The sequence below is a fragment of the Suricata suricatta genome, chromosome 9, assembly GCF_006229205.1.
Source record: "Suricata suricatta isolate VVHF042 chromosome 9, meerkat_22Aug2017_6uvM2_HiC, whole genome shotgun sequence".
In the NCBI taxonomy this organism is placed as follows: Eukaryota; Metazoa; Chordata; class Mammalia; order Carnivora; family Herpestidae; genus Suricata; species Suricata suricatta.
In genome coordinates, this window is record NC_043708.1 from 8359801 (window position 1) to 8379179 (window position 19379).

At 53.0% G+C, this 19379-nt stretch overlaps 1 protein-coding gene across 3 annotated transcripts in view; it reads left to right on the forward strand.

The window, feature by feature from the left end:
* The window catches only part of SYNE3 (spectrin repeat containing nuclear envelope family member 3), an 89368-nt gene that overhangs the window by 67727 nt on the left and 2262 nt on the right, over positions 1-19379 (forward strand). The window contains exons 11-17 of one of the 3 annotated variants that reach the window (XM_029951051.1): positions 359-520; positions 644-816; positions 1263-1392; positions 3397-3555; positions 6902-7051; positions 8060-8098; positions 19258-19322. In XM_029951051.1, the coding sequence (XP_029806911.1) occupies positions 359-520; positions 644-816; positions 1263-1392; positions 3397-3555; positions 6902-7051; positions 8060-8098; positions 19258-19302 (858 nt within the window). In that variant the 3' untranslated portion in view covers positions 19303-19322. The remainder of the gene's footprint in view (positions 1-358; positions 521-643; positions 817-1262; positions 1393-3396; positions 3556-6901; positions 7052-8059; positions 8099-19257; positions 19323-19379) is intronic. The other 2 variants (XM_029951052.1, XM_029951050.1) reach the window with 2 other exon arrangements.

The window sequence follows — 19379 nt, forward strand, 5'->3', positions numbered from 1 at the left end:
GAGTTCGAGCCCCACTTTGGGCTCTGTGCTGACAGCTCTGAGCCTGGAGCCTGCTTCTTATTCTGTGTCTCCCTTTCTCTCTGATCCTTCCCTGCTCATGCCCTGTCTTTCTCTGTCTCTACTCCACTAAAAAAAAAATAATAATTAATTTTAAAAAAAGTTTAGAGACACTTTAAATCAGAGTTGGTCTTTCTGGAGTAAATCCCCGTACTGTGTGCAAGGGAGGACTAGCATCTCCCGTTCTTGCTGGGTGGGAAGCCCTGGGGGCCGTCTTGCCCCGGGGAGGGTCTGGGGGCCCTGCAGGTGGGGTGGCCTGGGGTCCCACCTTTGCCCTGGGCCCCCTGGGGCTATGCTGCAGGACCTCACGGACAGGTGTGAGCAGAGCGTGCGGGAGCACTGCACCTTCAGCCACGGGCTGCTGGAGCTGAGACAGTGGATCGCCGTGGTCACCCACAAGCTGGATTCACACCGGGAGGAGGCGGGCCCGAAGGACGCCCAGTGCCTGGAGGCCGAGGTCGAGGTAAGATGGCAGTTCCTTCACCTGCATCCCCCAAAGCAGGCTTGGGAGGCCGAAGATCCCATACTGGGAGACAGAGACCCCTGCCCCGAGGGCTCATTGAGTGTGTGCGCGTGCGTCCTTTAGAGGCTGCTGGCTGAACTCCCGGAGAAGGAGGCACAGCTGCCCCTGGTCGAAGCGTATGGCCAGCTGGTGATGCAGAAGTCTTCTCCGGAAGGGGCTGCAGCGGTCCAGGAGGAGCTGGGGGAGCTGGTGGAGTCCTGGCAGGCCCTGAAGCTGCTGGAGGAGAGCCTGCTTAGGTGAGGCCCCCGCTCTGAGCCTGGTCTCAGACGACAGCCCCGTTCCTCCTAGGGGAGAGCTCACGGTGCCCACAGAACAGGTGGCGGGCGGGGGGCGGGGCGCAGGTGCCAGGCGGCCCTGTGTGTCTCCAGTCTGGCCCAGGGGCGATTCCGGCAGGAGCAGCGGGAGCAGAGAGGCGCCCCCGCTTGGGGGTTACCCTGCACCCCATCCTGGCTTGGGCCTCCCCCGCATTGACGGGCACGTGCACTTTAAGGGTAACACGGGCCGCAAGTAGGACACTGGAAACCCGTGAGCCCTGGGAATGTTCTGAAAACCCCCAGAGGTCGTCACGGACTCGTGAAGACCAGAAGCTGGCTCCCACCCTGTGGGCCCCAGTTCGACTGCTTCTGTGACCCAGTGAGTCCCCATCACGTCACCGCACTGACCGGGCCATTTGTCTTCTCAGCCTCATCAGAAACCAACCACTGCAGAGGACAGAAGTGGATTCAGGGAAGAAAACAATTTTCACCAACAACATTCCCAAGACTGGGTTTCTCATCGATCCCACGGATCCCGTTTCCAGGCATCACCACAGGGTGAGTCTGCCGCGTGGGGCTTCCACGGAGAGGCCAGACCCGGAGCCAGAGATGGTGGGTGGTCTTCAACAAAGCCCCTTCCCTGCCTGGGGCCACGTGCTCAGCTCGGGACTCGGCCATGTCCTGTCCTGGGTGTCGCACTGGACAGAGGGACTCGGAGACCCCAGACCTGGGCCACAGGGAAGGTCAGAAGTATCGCCTGGGGGACGCCTGGGGGGCTCAGTTGGTTGAGCCTCCGACTTCAGCTCAGGTCACGATCTCGTAGTTCATGGGTTCATGCCCCACATCAGGTTCTGTGCTGACAGCTCAGAGCCTGGAGCTGCTTCAGATTCTGTGTCTCCCTCTCTCTGACCCTCCCCTGCTCACGCTTTCTGTCTCTCTCTCTCAAAAAAAACCAAACAAACATTAAAAAAATAAAAGAAGTGGGTAGGCAGGTCCTCAACCCTTGGAAACTGTTGGCCTCAGACTGAAAATCAAAATCACGCGAGATGGGTACCGTGTGTACTTTGTTCAAAAGAACTAACCCAACCGTCTTGTATCACCCAGCCCTTCTCCTGACAGCTTTCTAAAAAAAAAAAAAAAAAAACCACATTGAAAAGACATGCCTTCCTTGTTCTTCAAAAACAACACCACCCCCGTCCCCCCATTTTTCCTTGTATCGCCCCTTCCCAAACCACTGAGTGTAACTGTGCCCTGAGGTCCACGCCTGGAGCCAGGGTACCGCTGTGAGTGACACAGAATCACTTCCAACCCGCGGGAACTTAGAACCTAGCACAGAGCTTTGCACACAGTAACGTGCACCCTGGTCGTAGGAGGATGCAGTTTCTGATTCAGCAGGTCTGGGCTGGGGCCCAGGATTCTGCATTTCTTGAGGCTCCCAGGAGCCCCCACCGCTAGGCTTCGGGGCACATTTTGAGGAGGGAGGAGATGGGAACCACAGGCAAGGAAGTAAGGGTTTGCAGAAAGCGTGGTGGGCAGTGGCAGTGGCCGAGGGGCAGATGCCGTAGAGGCTGCTGCCGAGGGACCGTGACCTGGGTGTGGGGCAGCAGAGCACTCCTGGGAAAAGCGACGGCTCAGGGGAATCCTCACGGCTGAGCAGGAGTCAAGGAGAGGAGAGAGGGATGGGTTCCAGGCAGCGGAGGCAGCGTGTGCGGAGACCCAGAAGGAGACCGCACGAGGGCCAGTGGCCAAGACGCATCTGTGGCTCGGGCTCAGAGGGAGGGGAGGGTGGCTCTGGCTTGGAGTCAGGCAGGAGCAGAACGCGAGACCCTCGGACCACACTGAGGAGTATGAGCAAGGGCCTTGCCAAAAGGAATTGTGTTTTATTTATTCATTTAATTTTTTAATTTCTTTTTTATGTCTTTATTTTATTTGGAGAAAGAGAGGGAGACACAGAATTGGAAGCAGGCTCCAGGTTCTGAGCTGTCAGCGCAGAGCCCAACTCGGGGCTTGAACTCACAAACTGTGAGATTATGACCTGAGCCGAAGTCAGACGCTGAACTGACTGAGCCCCCAGGCGCCCCGGGACTTGCGTTTTAGACAGCTCATTCTGACCACAGGGCCCAGAGGGGGACAGGTGTGGTGGAAGGGCAGCCACTGTGATGGCCGTCCTGGTAAGAAATGGTGGTGGCTGCCACCAGGAGACCAGCAGGTGGCCACGGCAATCCGTGGTCGCAGCTCCAGCAAGTTGGGGCTGAAAGTGCAGTAGTTCCCGCACTCTCTGCTGGCTCCCGTCCACAAGGTTCTGCAGCACAGCCCTGGGGGGCCCAGGGGGACCCTGAGCCCTGGATGAGGCAGAGGCCCTGGCTCCCCCCAACCCTGAAGGACCTGAATTATAATTCAGTTCCTAGCGTGGCCGGTTGACTAGAAAGACATTCCTCCCTCCCCCGCTCCAGGCTTCCCTCGTCACCTTTGGGCACCCTCAGCCTTACCCTCTGCCTCACAGGGAAGCCACGGGGTGTGTGGCCAGTAGGCTGATGCCTCTCTGTGCTGTGAATTCTGCAGGCCAATCTGCTCCCGGAAGAAGGCAGCCAGGAAGATTTCTCCCAGCTCCTGCGGGGCTTTGAGCAGTGGTTGGAGGCGGAAAATGCCAAGCTGGTTCGAATCATCGCAATGAGAACGGCTAGAGCCAAGGATCTGAGGGCCCGGGAAACAAAACTGCAGGTTTGTTCCCATGGAAAGGCCTTCCTTTTGACCCATGGATTTGTTTGCCTACAGGGAGTTCTTAAAAAAACACACACACACACACATGGCTTGTGAACCATTTTCATTTGTGTATAAACAATCGTCTTTAAACTTTTTTGGTTCACGTATTTTATTTTTATTTTTAAATGTTAATGTTTATTTATGAGAGAGAGAGAGAGAGAGAGAGAGAGAGCGAGCGGATGGGGGGGAAGGGCAGAGAGAGAGGGAGACACAGAATCCGAAGCAGGTTCCAGGCTCTGAGCTGTCAGCATAGAGCCTGACGCAGGGCTCGAACTCACAAACTGTGAGATCATGACCTGAGCTGAATTCAGACGCCTCACTGACTGAGCCACCCAGGTGCCCCTTTGGTTCACATGTTTTAGAACTTTCGGAGAACAGTTCATTCCCCAGTTTGGGAAATATCACTACTCATCACGACTCTTATACATCAGCAAGCGGTTGCTGTGTAACAAACTGTTCCATCAGTTTGGGGTTTCAAACAGCAAACGTGTATTTGGCTCATGGCTCCGAAGGTTGGCAATTGAGGCTGAGCCCATCTGGGCAAAGCTTCTGGTCTTGGCTGGGCTCCCTTATTTGCTGTCAGTTATAGGTTAGCTGGGTGGCTCGACTTTTGGGGGCTGGCAGACTGTTGGGGACGAGCACGAGATGGAGCACACAGCCCTCGTCATCTTGTGGGACAGCCCAGGCTTCTTAGAGCAGAGGCATCATCTCAGAGAGCAAGTGGGAGCACACTAGGCTCCTGAGGCCTAGAGTAGGAGCTGGTGCGTCACTTCCCCTGTATTCTGTTGGACAAAAGAAGTCACAAGGCCGACCCATGTTTGCGGGGAGGGAAAACAGACTCCGCCTCTTGATAGGACTCAGCGTCACCCTGCAAAGGTCATGGCTGTGAGGCAGGACGGGGGCGGCATGGCCATTTTCACGGTCCTTCCTCCGCAGATCTTTCTCCTTCACTCACATATCTAATTAGTCACCAAGCCCTCCTGGATTCCACCTCCCGGAAGTTTTTGTTTCTGTCCTCTCTGACTACCACGATATTAATTAGATACTTAACCATTTTTGACCTTGATTATGGCCATAGCCTCCCAGCTGGCTTTCTTTCATCCTGATGGGCCCCCAACTCGGGTCCTGGCTCATTCTGCAGCCAGAGTGACCTTCAGCATCACGAATCTGACTTTATCCTTCGGATGTAAACCTTTCCGTATAGAGTCCAGCCCCCCCCCTCCCCGAAGCATATCACACGAGGCCTTTCTCATCTAGGCCCCAGTCTACCTCTCTTTTTCCTTATTTCTCTGCAGTTTTATTAGGATATGCTAGAATTTGGATTTCTTTTCATTTTTCTTACTTGGGATTCATCTGGATTCTGGATTCTGTGTCTCGAGTCTTTCTGGAAAATTCTAGAAAATTCTCTGATATTAACTAACCTATTACCTCTGCCTTATCCCCTTTCTCCTCTCCTGCTGTGATGCTGCTTCATGTTATTCCTTCTCACTGTGGGCTCTATGTTTCCTACTTTGTCTTGGGTCTTGTTCATCGTCTCTCAGTTGCATTCTGGAGAATTTTTCTTTTTAATTTTTTTATAGTTTATTTATTTTTGAGATAGAGAGAGACAGAGCATGAGTGAGGGAGGGGGCAGAGAGAGGGGGAGACACAGAATCCAAAACAGGCTCCAGGCTCTGAGCCATCAGCACAGAGCCCAATGCAAGGCTTGAACCCATGAACCGTGAGATCATGACCTGAGCCAAAGTCAGAGGCTTAACCGGCTGAGGCACCCAGACGCCTCTGGAGAGTTTATCTACCCTACCTTCCGGTTTACTAATTCTCTCTTTTGCTCTGCCGCATCCACTATTACTCATGTCTGTTAAGCCTTTAACTTTTGATATTGTATCCGCCAGTTCTAGAATTTCTACCTGGCTCTTTTGAAATACCTCCCTGTCACTTTTTGTAGCTTCCAGATCCTTGCTGAACTTTTTAAGTCTGGTTTTTAATTCTTGTAGCACAGTAGCTGTGTTATATATATAGTGCGTCTAATAATTCTAGTATCTCAAGTCATTTAAGACGCATTTCTTTTGCATGCTGTTTCTTTTGTTCATATTGTCAGTGTCTTACATGTATGAGGCCGCTTTGATTATGTGCTGGGCATTGTGTTTGATGAGATAGATGTAGGGGTAATTTGAGATTCAGGATAACTCTTCTCCAGAGAGGATTTTGAGACTGCCAAGCAAGGAGGGCTTTATTGTTCTGAATCCAGTGAGTCCAAGTTCAAAGCTTGAGGCTTCCTGGACCACTAGACTTCAGTCCACTAAATGTGAGTTTACTTCTGATTCACCTTTAGGAGTCTCAGCCACAGGGGGAGCTGATTATCAGAGTCTCTGCCCCTGCAGGGCCCAGACCTTGACCTTTGTCTCCGCAGCCCCATGAGGCTGCCCAACACATGATGTGTTTCACAACTGTTCCAGATCGGCAAAGGTCCTGCAGGCAAAAGCTGGTCTGAACACTGGCCTTTCCTCTCTGGGTTTCACCCAGCTTCCTGATGTGCCTTGCTCTCTTGTTAACTCTTTGATGACTTTTAAGTGTTTTTAATACTTTGTTTCAGTGAGAAGGTGGGTCCAATTACCTATGACGAGGAAGTCCTTATGTCCCTCCTATCTCTCATTTGGCCACGACTCTCACTTCAGAGAGAGACTTACAGTTGCCCCCACTTAAGCCTCCTGGCTCTTACAGGGTTCCCATTCTAGTCGACCCAAGAAACTAAGCGACCTGCCTGCATCACCCCGCTAGTGGGATGGGGTGGAAACAGGATCTGAAGCCAGAATTTACATCCGCATGCTCGGATCTGCAGCCCTGCTCATAGCCTCACATCACTACTTCTCAGGAGTCCTGAGGATACCAAGTGCCACCCCAGGGTGACCCAGTACTGTAGTTTGATAGAAAAATCTGCTCAATCCCAGTAGCACTCCGCCAGGCTTACGCATGCCAGCAGAAAAGCATGTTCAACAATGGTAGCTTTGATAATGATGGTAACTCTTCCGTCAGACCCTCTGCAGACTTGGTTCTAGAATGTCAGAGACGGAAGTGACCATGGAGGTCAGCGGTGCACCTGCCCCTCTCGTGCAGGTGTTCAAGCTGTATCATTCCAGAGAGCGACTGCCTAGCCTTGGCGCGAATTTGCTCAATGGGCTGCTCACGTTATGACAGGCTCCTTCAGCTGTCTCTCAAGGGAAACTTGGTTGGCTCCTCCTTCCTAGCCAGGGGGGGCCATCTGGGCCATTTGGAAGGTACACACGACTCTGCCGGTCCCCCACAGGAGCTGGAGGCTCGGGTGCCCGAAGGTCAGCATCTCTTCGAGAACCTCCTCCACGTCGGGCCGGCGAGGGGGTCCTCGGATGAGCTCGAGGACCTGCGTTACCGGTGGATGCTGTACAAGTCCAAGCTCAAGGACTCCAGCCACCTGCTGGTAGGTGCTGAGGTCACGCAGGTCCCAGGCCCCCCCAGGGGTGGGGCTATGGCGGAGCCCGAGCTCCTCTGGGGAGACACACCTGGGCCACGTTCTGTCTGCCCCAAGCCTCCACACACCCCCGGCCCCCACACACCAGACTCGGAGAGAGAGGGAGGCTCGTGGGACCCGGGGCTTCCTTGCAAGATGTCCTTTGGCCATCCTCCTGCCCCGCGAGGCTGGCACCCCAGTAACAAGTCATGGTTGACATCTGCGGAGCACTTGCTGCTGACTAGGCTGAAATCTTTATCACCCCACTGGGTCCTTACACCAGCCTCCAAAGGGGGCGCTGAGATGGAGAACCCGAACTCCCGGGCCGTGAAGCCAGCGAGCTAGCATTCAAGCACGCCCTGTCGCAGAAGGCACGGTGCAGGGGCACGCTGGCCGGGGGACCGGGGCCCTGGCATCTGGCCCCGGCCCTCCACTCCTCTGCTCTGCAGTTGCCAACAATCACCTTCCCGCTTTGCGTCCCCATGTCTCCTCACACAAAATGATGGCAAAGCCACAGCTAACTAGTAACAACAGCCCGAATTAAATGCTGGGTCCTCATAAAAACCCTCCAAGGAGGTCCTGTTGTTATTCCCTGAGAAGCGATGGGGAAACTGAGGCACAAGGCTTAGCCCAAGGAGGGGGGCAGTTGAGACGGGCCCTCAGACACCCAGATGCCAAGCTTCAGTGCTCTGGCTTTGCCGTCCCCACCCCAGCGACCGTGGCCACTAGGTGTCAGCGCAGCCCCAGCCAGGTGGCCGTCGGCACCGGCTTCCCAGACGGAATCCCACCTGGGCCTGAAGTGCGTTAAAAAGCTCATTAAATTGAATCACCTGCTGGCTCAGCCTGTCCAGATGACCAGAAGTTTTAAAGAAACACCCCCTGACAAAATGAATATTCCATTACAGGCTCTGCTGGGATTTGAGTATCACTCACTTAACGTTTTTTCCTCCTTTTCCTCTCCTTCCTGAAAAATAACAGACGCAGAGTTCTCCAGGGGAGCCGACTGGATGCCAAAAGGTACGGCGTCTGCCATCTGCTTCACACGCTAGAGGGCAGGGCGTCTGGAGGTGGGTAGGGCTGTGACGCTGAAGCCAGACCCCCGGGCTTTCTGGAAGGTTCCATGAGGCTCTGAGGACCACTGATGGGGAATGAGCTCTGGGCTGTGCGGACCCAGGCCCTGGGGTCCTCGGGAAGCCCCCGGAGTGTGCAGGACGCACTCAGCTGTGACAAACCCAGGACAGAGGGGGGACCCTGGAATTTTCATCCCAAACCAGGATGTGGGGGAGGGAACAAAGACACCATTAACACTTACCTTGGGACAACAGGTGTCAACCAGGATGGTCCCCGGAAATTGGACCATTCCAGGTCAACTAAGTCGTGTGGCCGCCTGAGCGGCGGGGGGAGCGGGAGGAGGGGTGGTGGGGCCTCTCGCGTTCGCTGAGGCCCGTGTGTCCGTTTCCGCCCGCTGAGAAGCGCGCAGAACCACTCCAGTGGCTTTCGCAGGCCGAAGCCGTAACTGACAGTGGTACTCATTATAATGAGTAATAACCATTATTGCTTCAGACGCTAGGGGTGACCGTCCACCGTGTGCCAGGAATCAGGGCCAGTCACGGTAAGGGCATTTCATGCCGTGGTTCCATCACCACCCCGAGCACAGGGAAACGGAGCGATGGCAAGGTTGGGCTGAGTCTTTCAGCGCAGGTGTGTGGCTTCCGGGTGGTCTCTGGCCTCCGGTCCCAAAGCCGTCATCTGGACTTTCCACACTGTGCCTTGGAGAAAGCGCCCCTGGGGCCCGGCGGGTGTCCCTGCCTCAGGGACAACCCGATGGGAACGGATGTCCCCTTTTGCAAGGGAGCACTTTTGTCTCAAGCCCCGACCCAGAAAAGTGTGCCTTCAGCAGTCTCTACTCCGGGTTCCTCAACGTCCCTAATGCCATGAAATCTGTTTCCAGGCGCTTTGCACCCTGGGCTTTCTTCTTGGTCCTCGATGTGTTCATGTGTCACGTCTGCAGGAGAGTGAATGTCCCAGGGACTGGCTGGGGCAGTCATGAGACCAACACGGTGCTTTGGACCCAAAGCACTTGGTAGCTTTGGGCAAATTGCTTTGCCTCTTGGGCCTTACTCTCCCCATCTGTAAAATGGAATTATCAAGGCTGACCTTATTCATGAATGAATCCTGAAGACCATGTGAAATGTTGTTTGTAGAGTCCTTCAGAGAGACTGTGGCCCTGCTGTTCCCTCCTCATTTAGTAGGACAGAGAGCCTCCTCAAGAAATGGGGAAGAGCATCAAGAAGGACAGGGTGGCTCACACAGTCCTGCCTGGTGGCTTCTGGGGGGTTCCATACTTTTAAGCCCCTGCCCTGGGTGTCACGTCTGGGTCCCCCAATGCCTTGCACACAGTGAGTGCTCACTAAATGTTTTCTGAGTCGGGGGACAGTTGGCTGGGGGAGACCAGGCCCCCAGAGCAGGCTGTTAGCTGGGAGCTTGCAGTTGGCTTAATGTGGCGTTGTCCACAGCCCTGTCATTGAGGGCTGAGCCACAGCTCGCTTGCTGCCCGTCATTCATTCCACAAGTACTTACTGAGCACTGACTGGGCCAAGTACTGGTCTGGGCACTTGGGATCCATCCGTGATTAAAGAGCAAAGACCTGCCCTGGTCGACTGTTCGCGTCTTGGCAGGGAGGAAGGCCGGGGCTCTGAGTTCGGGGCTCTAAAGGGCAAAGGCGGAATGAGGTCTTTAGAGCTATCGGCTTTGTCTTCTCTGTGGCTGGCAGATGCTGGGCACGGGTTTGTGGGGTATGCAAAACAGGCAGGCTCGACATGCTAAAAAATATGCTTATTCGGGCCCTGTTTCAAATAATTGGATGTGGAGGGGTGCCTGGGTGGCCCTGTCAGTTAAGCATCAACTCTTGGTTTTGGCTCAGGTCATGATTTTGCAGTTCCTGAGTTCGAGCCCTGCTTGGGATTCTCTTTGTCTCTCCCCTCTCTCTCTCTCTCTGCCCCCCTCCCGTTCACACTTCTCTTTCTCAAAATAAATAAACTTGAAAAAGTTAAAAAAAATAGTAGGGGTGCCTGGGTGGCTCAGTCGGTTAAGGATCCGACTTCGGCTCAGGTCATGATCTCACGGTTCGTGAGTTCGAGCCCCGTGTTGGGCTCTGTGCTGACAGCTTGCTCAGAGCCTGGATCCTGTCTTTGGATTCTGTATCTCGCTCTCTCTCTGACCTTCCCCTGTTCACGCTGTCTCTCTGTCTCTCAAAAAAAACAAAATAAATAGTAAAAGAAAATAATTGGATGTGTCACAGTTTGAGTTTGGTGCTGGCCAGCTGGCTCTCATGAAGCCCATGCTAAGTACGGAAGGAGCCTGCAGGCCCGTGTGCGGGGACCACCTTGGGCTCATCTACACGACAGCTCAGGCACAGGTTTCTGACTCCCGCCCTGAGTTTTTGATTCACTAGGGCTGAGACGGCCCAAGAATCTGCATTCCTACCAATTCCCACGAGCCGCTGCTGCTGGCCTGGCTCCCCACTTTGAGAACCTCGGCTTTACGCACCGGATTTGAATCTAGGATTCACCATTAGCCCGCGTGACTACTGACGGGCCACTTAGCGATGCTCCCAATGACTAGAGTGAGGGTCCACCCAGCTGACCGTAGACAGAGTTCTTGCAACTCTGCATGTAGTAGGCTCTTGGTTGTCAGGTAAATGAGGCCCCTGAAGGCTTTGCAGACAGCTGCTCCCGTTTATCTCTCTGAGAACAAAGGTAGCTGTGACACCCCTGGGGGTGGGAGTGGGGGACCCCTCCTTTCGGTGTGGTTCTTGTGTTGTTTCTGCGGGCGGTGCATGCGCAGGCACGAGTCAGGTGTACCGATGCCCACAGACACACACACATGGACGTACTGACGGGTAGAAAATCCATGCTGTCTTCAGAGGCTGTAGTCTTGCACCTTAGTAAACACTTCATATGTTATTTTTAGTCCAAAAGAAAAAATAACTTCCCCAAAGCTAATTATTTATGAGCAGTTGATTCCTCGCACTTTTTTTCTCTCTCTGCACGAAGTCACCGGGAGCTCCAGCTATGCCAATGGCTTCAGTCTGTTTGTTTGTATAAACACAATAATTAAGATTTATTAAATTTGCAGCCTGCCTACGCACTTGCCAGCTCGATGCCCCCGGATACATTTGCCTGCAGCACTCAGACACGTGAACTGTAATTGCTTTTTTTCCTTCAATTTTTGTAAATGTTTATCTTTGAGAGAGAGAGAGAGAGAGAGAGAGAGCGCAAGTGGGGAAGGGACAGAGAGGGAGCACAGAATCCAAAGCAGGCTCCAGGCTCAGAATCAGCACAGAGCCAGATGTGGAGCTAGAACTCACAAACTGTGAGATCCTGACCTGAGTCCCCCAGGCGCCCCTGTAATTGCTTTTTAAGTTGCAAGTGGGCCGTGAGGTGACTGAATTTTTGCATCAGCCCAGGGAGGTGGCGTAGTCCTTCTTGAGACAAACTTTTAGTCGAAGAACACCTTTGCAAACGTTTCTGTTTGGCCTGGGTAAATGGGGCCAGAGCCAGCATGCCGGTTTGCAGAAGTGGAGAGCAAACCCCACCCTCCCCTGCACGCCATGGCCTCTCGGAATGGAGACCCTGATGGTGAGCATTTTATTTACTGGATCACATTCCGTAGGTTCTAAGACTCCTGACTTTTCACATTTTCACATTTCTGGAATCTGGGTGATCTAGTTCTGGAATCTTACGACCCAGTTCTTTCTGTGAGGATTTGGGTTTGTTTTCCTCCACCACCCAGGATGCTATCCACCCACGATTTCTTGAAATTGAACATCTTAGCTTGCAGGGTGCTGTTTTCTTGGTTTCCTTCGGCCCACACTGACAGCGTAAACTCCGACACCCAGCCCTTGGGAGCTCCAGCCCAGGGTTCACATTCTTGGGGGGGAGTTTTACTCCCCTCCCCCCACCCAGCGCCAAGATAACATCCTATTTCCTCGGTTCCCCTTCCCGTGAGGTGGGGTGTGTCCGCATTCCCCCTGACCTTGAAGGTGCAGCCCCTCGCTGCCCAGCGCTGTGGCGTGTCTCCGGTCAGACGCTCCATCTCGGTAGTTTCGTTCCTTAGCGGTGTGTGACATCATGACCCACCTCACCGCGAGCATCTTCGATCCCATGAAATACTCAGATACCACATCTAAGGAAGCCTTTGTGAGCTTTCCATGTTAAATGGGAGCTTTCTCTCATGATAACTATGATTTTTTTTTTTAATCTCTTCCTGAGGGCTGGGCACTGCCCTTGACCACTCATGTGCCTGGTCTTTGCCGCTCATAACCTCCTTCTCCTCTTTAGCAGGAGAAGCATGGCCTCCGTATGTGACAACGGGGCCAACTGGGGCTGGAGCAGAGGGGATATGACTTGACTTTGTTCCCCTGTGATTCGCTGGGCTACTCCTGGGGCTAAATTTGGCCCTTCCTTGGTCAAAGGACTAGCCTTTGCTGGGGCAATGACGTCTTTGACCTTCAAAAGGAAAGAACCCGGGACGGACCTCAACCCACTTGCTATGCCATCCCAGAGCCCCAAGTGTCTATCTGTCTGCCGAGCCTAGAAGCCAGCCACTGACCATCGCTGACGTTTGAAAGAATCAGTGTGAACTCCTTAGACATCAAGTGCTTGAAACTTGTCTTTGACTTCAGAAATCCAGACAACCGTCATCTATATTTGCCTCTATTTCTTCATCCTTCCATTACCCAGCCCCCCACTCCTCTGAAGCTCATCCCAGCAAGGGAACAGTACTTGCTTGTTCAGTAAGCCCGGTGGACACACTTCCGTCCTCCGTGCACCTGGCCTCCGGGCAGCCTGGACAGGTGACCTCACTCCCTGCCCAAGGTCACTCTGGCTGTCCTTCTCACCCCGCATCACGGCAGCCTCTCTCCTTGTTTTGTTTTTTCCAGTCATCAGAATCAGTGTGGATAAAACTCAGTGTGGACAGCATACTGTTACTTAACACAGAATCCATAGTCAAGATTTTAAAGGTGCCTCAATAGCTTTTAAAAAAATTACCAGACATTTTGGCCTGGGAGCAGTGTTCGGTTTACAGAAAAATTGAGCAGATCCTACAGAGGGCTCCCGCTAGCCCCCCTCCTCCACCCCTCTTCCACGGTTCCCTTCCTATTAACATCTTGCACGAGTATAATATATCGGTTACAATCCATGAATTTGCACTGACTCATCGCTATTAACTAAAGCCCATCGTTTAGGACTTTTTAGGGTCCATTTTGGGCATTGCACATCTTATGGACTTTGACAAATGTCCAATAGCACGTGTCCACCATGGCGGTGTCACACAGAAGAGCTCCCTGCTCTAAAAATCCTCCAAGCTCCCATCCCCTGGCCACCACTCATCTTTGTACTGTTGTTAGAGTCTTATCTTTTCCAGAACCATCTAGTTGGAATCACTATGTAGCCTTCTCAGATTGGCTTCTTTCATTTAATAATATGCATTTAAGGTTCCTGCATCGGTTTCTGTGTTGCTGGAAAACTCATTTCTTTTTGTCATGGAGCAATAGTCCAGCGTTTTACTATTCTGCTGATGGGCTTTTTTTTTAATAGACTTCTTTCCTCGGCAAGGGGTCCAATCCAGGATCACCTACTGCATTCAGTTGTTATGTGTCTTTCCTTTCCTCTAGGCTAGAGCTATTCTTCAGGTTTTTTTGACCTTGGGTTCAGGTCAGAGATTTTATAGGATGCCCCTCAAGTAGGTTTCCTGGCCACTTCCCTGTAATGGGAATCGGGTTGTGCGTTTCTGGCGGGAACGTCCTGGAAGTGATGCTGGATTCTTAGTGTATCTTCCTGGGAGTCTCGTGATGTTAGTATGGCTCCGGCATCATGGTTGCTAACTCTGAGCACGGGGCTTCTCCCCTGCACAGTGCTGTCATTTCTTTTGTAACTAATAAGCAATCTGTGCGGTGCCGCATCGGGATGTGGGAAGTGCAGTGCCTCTTTCTTCAGTGGTTGTATCGCGGGCTTTCCGTATCGCGGGTTTTCTGTATCACGGGATTTTCTGCAGCAGCTTTCTCTCCGGGATTCATCTGGATGGTTCCTTCCACTACCATGGTCTTGTTCCCTGATTTCTGGCCTCTTGGATCCAGGTCTCCCTTCTGGCTTCAGTCTCAAAGCCCCGTCCACCTGCCAGACATCTACCTGGGAGTCCTATAGACCCTCAGGCTCAGTGTGTCCAAAGCTGACCTCACTGTATTCCCTGCACCCAAACAAATTCTGGTCCCGTATCAGTGAACAGCATCATGACCACCCACTTCCCAAAGCGGATGCCTCCGGGTCATCCTAGACCATCACTGACCTTGGTTCTGGCCCTGAGCTCTGAGCTTGGTCACGATGGATCTCAGATGAGAAATAATGAGGAGGAAAGGAGGGAAGGAGAAGAGAAATAAGCCATGTGGCCATACATCTGCTCCCCAATGAGGCTCCGTCCTTGCTTGAGTAATGACAAAATCTCCAGGCCTTCCATCCACAGGAACTTCCCCCCAGTTCCCTAAACCTCCAGAAAGGCCAGCTCGGACGGTCTCATCCCCTGTCCTTCTCCAAAACCAACTCAAGGTCCTGGAAAAATAGGGGTCTGTGGCCTGACCATTGTGTGCAGAGCCGCCCCAGAGAGGAGAGAAAAGGAAGGGAGCCCCACCCCAGCCCCTGCCGTCCAGTCCCTGCGTGTCGGCTGTCAGAACCTCTGAGATCTCCCAGCAGTGACTCTCGGGCTCCAGCACTGAGCCATTAGTGAAGAAATGATCACAGGCAGTGTGAGCAGCCTGGCTGAGGACACCCTGGTCTCCCTAAGACTCGCTGGTGTGGCGGGGGGAATGCAGTGGGCCCCAGACACAGCCCCCTCCTTCCAGGGAGAGGAAGCCGGCCAGCAGGGGGCACTGCAGCCCATCAGAGGGCCCTTCAGGGACCGGATAAATTGCTAGGGAGGGCTTCCAGGAGGCCTGGGGACTGGCCCATCTTGGGTTGCCAGAAAAAAGCTGGCCACTGCCCGTCACTTTTGGCACTGGCCCGAAAGTATCTTCGTGTCGGCACACGAGCCCCAGCCCGCTCCCAGGAAAGCCCCTGACAGCCCCAGGGGTGCCACAGCATGACTTCCACACACGGGGCCCCAGCACCAACTGGGCACAGATCCAGCAGCCCTAGGCTGGCTGACATCTCCGGCCCAGGGTGACCTTCGCTGTTGGTGTTGTTGCTGAGCTGATCTTGTTAGAACACCATGCAGGATGTGGGCAGAGCCTGGGCAGGGGACGGCGCTGGTGAAAGATCCTCCATGGAACCAGCGCAGGGAGCCCACCCCCCAGAGCTGTGCCAGAGGGCAGGAAGGCCGTGGGCAAGGAGGGGAACTGCAGTCTGGGCCTGCGTGCTGTGGCCGGGCTGGTCGGTGGGGCCGCCAGACAGTGAGGACAGTCATGGACAGCGGTCAGCATCTGTGTGGTTACAGCACGGGCACAAAGGGGCAGAGCAGACGGTCAGAGGCAGGGAGGGGAAGGAGACTTTCATTCATTATTTCATTCACTCAGCACGTATCTGTTGGACACCGCTGGGAATACGGCAGTGACCAAAGTTAATGTGGACCATGCCTCTGAGGAGTCAAGGGGGAGCATAGACTGGAATCAGGAATCCAAAGGAAAGGTCCTGGCACGTGGAGATGTGTAATGGGGCTGTTACGGTCTACAGCAGGGAAGGTGCCCCCGAGGAAGCCACTCAGGAGCTGAAATTAGCGTGATTAGTAGGAGTTGACCAGGTGCATTGGAGAAAGGATAGAAATCAGTATTTCAGACAGAGGGATGGCCTGTGCAAAGGCCCAGTGGCAGGAAGATGTGAGGGCCTTTGAGGGGCCGAGATCTGGCATTTAAGGAGGGCAGTGCTTTTCTTTCTGATGGGCCTGGGGAGATTGATGGTGCCCGATCCCTGGCATCTGGTGGAGGGAGGAGCTTGTGGGGCCGAATGAGCTGCCTGCCTCGGAACCATCGGCCAGAGGAGGAAGGACGTGAGCATTTATTGAGCACAGCGTGCATTGCCTCGTTTCCCCTTATGACTTTGGTAGGCAGGTATCATTCACCCTTTTCCCCAACAGATGAAGGAGCCGAGGCTCAGAGAGGCTGAGTGACCTGTCCGAGCTTATACAGCTAGGACGCCACAGAACCATGGTAGAACCTGGGAATCAAAACCTTTTCATGTCCTCACATCGCCTTTCTTTCAGCAATGGTAGAAGATGCTAGAAGATTAGGTCCCGCTTACCATGATAAACTCATCTTGCCTGAACTCCTCGAAACTCTGGAGTCTCAGATTCATGTGAGATCCTGAAGGACCCGCAAGCGTTTAGTTGCCCTTTATTACATGACCTGTTTCCTCCCCACCCCCAGGTGCTGCCTTCCCTCCTCTCTACGCTTGAGGGTTGGGAGCTTCTTGCTTCCTGAGGAAGCCCCTTCTCTCTGTGGACGGATCTAACTGGGTGGAACACACATAGTCCTTTCTGTGGGGAAACTGAGGCACAGAGCAGCTCCCGAATCCGGGAAGAGCTGAGATCGTCAACTTCTTTGTTGACTTCTTGGAAGGTTGTTCATGCCTCTGTGTGTGGGGGGGGGGGGGCTAAGCATTTGAGGGCCATATTAAAACATGTCAAGCTCTAAATGAACAGCCACTGGGCAGGCAGTCAAAGTCTTTTGAAAAAGACCACCCCTTGTCAAAACTTATAAATGCAAACATACTTTGGACCTTCAGAGGTTTTCCCCAGAGGATCGTGGCCAAGACACTGCTCCTCACTTCAGTGAGCAAAGGGTTAACTCTGAGAATGTGGGTGCAAACAAAAGGACCCTGTAATCAGATTCCCTGTTTGGGAGACCATTAATCATAGGTTTTCAATTTGGGGTAAGGCCAGGCTAGAGTGAGTCCGTAGCATGTGGTTGTCGCTCTTTCTCCCGGACGGGTCAGAGATTTGGAATCAGGCAGCATCAACATGAAATGTCAGGGAGTCAAGTTAGAGTCCACACAGGCTGAGGCAGCCCCAGGAGAGCCCAGCAGGTGGGCAAGAGCACACACCAGCCCTGCGTCCCCCAGCCCAGCAGCTGTGGGAACTCATGCTCACTCAGGTGCTCGGGCAACTTACTGTCCCCCACTCCTGAGTCTCCGCACCCAGGAGTGCCTCTCCGCCATGTGGGTTATAGGGAGTCTGCTTTTACTAAGTCAGTGTCAAAGGACTTTGGGAAGTGAGAACATTTGAGGCTGGAGGGATAGGATCCAGTGTTACCAACTGGGAGGAGAGAGCTGGGGCCAGACAGCAGGTGAGGTGAATCAGGTATGAGAACTAAAGAGTCAGAAGTGCTCGGGCTAGAACGGCCCAGGAACACCTGCATTCAGCAATGCTTCCTCATCACCACTGCCACCACCATCACCACCATCATCACTGTCACCATCATCATCACCATCACCATCACTGTCATTATCATCACCACCATCACCACCATCATCACCACCGCCATCATCACTGTCATTATCACCACCATCATCACCACCATCACCACCACCATCACCACCAACATCACTGTCACCATCATCACCATCATCACTGTCACCATCATCATCACCACCATCATCACTGTCACCATCATCATCACCATCACCATCACTGTCATTATCATCACCACCATCACCACCATCATCACCACCACCATCATCACTGTCATTATCACCACCATCACCACCAACATCACTGTCACCACCATCACCATCACTGCTGTCATCATCATCATCACCACCACCACCACCATCATCACCATCATCACTGTCACCATCATCATCACCACCATCATAACTGTCACCATCATCACTGTCATCATCATTATCACCACCACCATCATCACTGTCATCGTCATCATCACCACCATCATCACTGTCACCATCATCATCACCATCACCATCACTGTCATTATCATCACCACCATCACCACCATCATCACCACCGCCATCATCACTGTCATTATCACCACCATCACCACCACCATCACCACCACCATCACCACCAACATCACTGTCACCATCATCACCATCATCACTGTCACCATCATCATCACCACCATCATAACTGTCACCATCATCACTGTCATCATCATCATCACCACCACCACCATCATCATCACCATCATCACCACCACCACCATCGCCACCATCATCATTGTCATCATCATCACCACCATCATCACTGTCATCATCATCACCACCACCACCACCACCACCACCACCACCACCACCACCATCATCACCATCGCCATCATCACCACCACCACCATCACCTTCATCATCATCACTATCATAGCCATCACCATCACCTTCACCCTTATCATCCTCCTCCTCCTCATCATCACCACTGTCACCACCACCACCATCATCCTCACCAACATTGTTATTGTCACCGCCACCACCATGACCTTCATCATTATCACTCTCATAGCCATCACCATCCCCCTGCCCCTCATCATCGTAATCATCCACACCATCATCATCATCGTCACCATCATCATCACTTGACTATAGCTTTTGGTGCCCTGGAGGGCGAACCTCTGATTCCTCAGGGAGTCCACAGACATATTCTACGATAATAGTACTACTAACCAAAGCTTCTGTACTTTCAATCTGATGCATAAAAAATTATACTTTGCTTTGAGTCCTCACCACAATTGGGGGTGGGTGTTTTATCCCCATTGATCAGAGAAGGAAACAGGCTCGGAGAGGTTATTGACTCTCCCCCAGGCACATATACCGTGTGACAAAGTCTGCACTGCGACCTAGTGCACACCCCCACCCTATAACAGTTGTGTTGTGGCCAGGGGGCCTCTCCTTTCGAGACTAGCCAGCTCTCAGCCCTGCACTCCTTGGCAGGAAGGACATCCCATGAAGCCACAACCTCACTGGTCCCTCTAGAATTTCAGAAATATTCTTTACCCACTTTTGTGGACACTGGAGCAAAAAAGTCTAATAGGCATTTGGACCCAGGAGTCTGGCCTTCAGGTGATATTTGTGGTGTGGAGGATGAAGAGGGTGGGGGAGGAGGAGAGAGCGATGGAGAACAACGGTAGTAATGACCCTGATTTAGGTAGGGAAGGTACTAATGATGCAAACCAATCACGGCAGCAGCCTTGGGCACCTGCCGTTGCCGGACTCTGTCTCCTGTAATCCTCAGAAGACCCTGACAGGTAGGCACTATTTTTACCCCTGTTTAGAGATGAGAAGTTTGAACTTTGGAGACACTG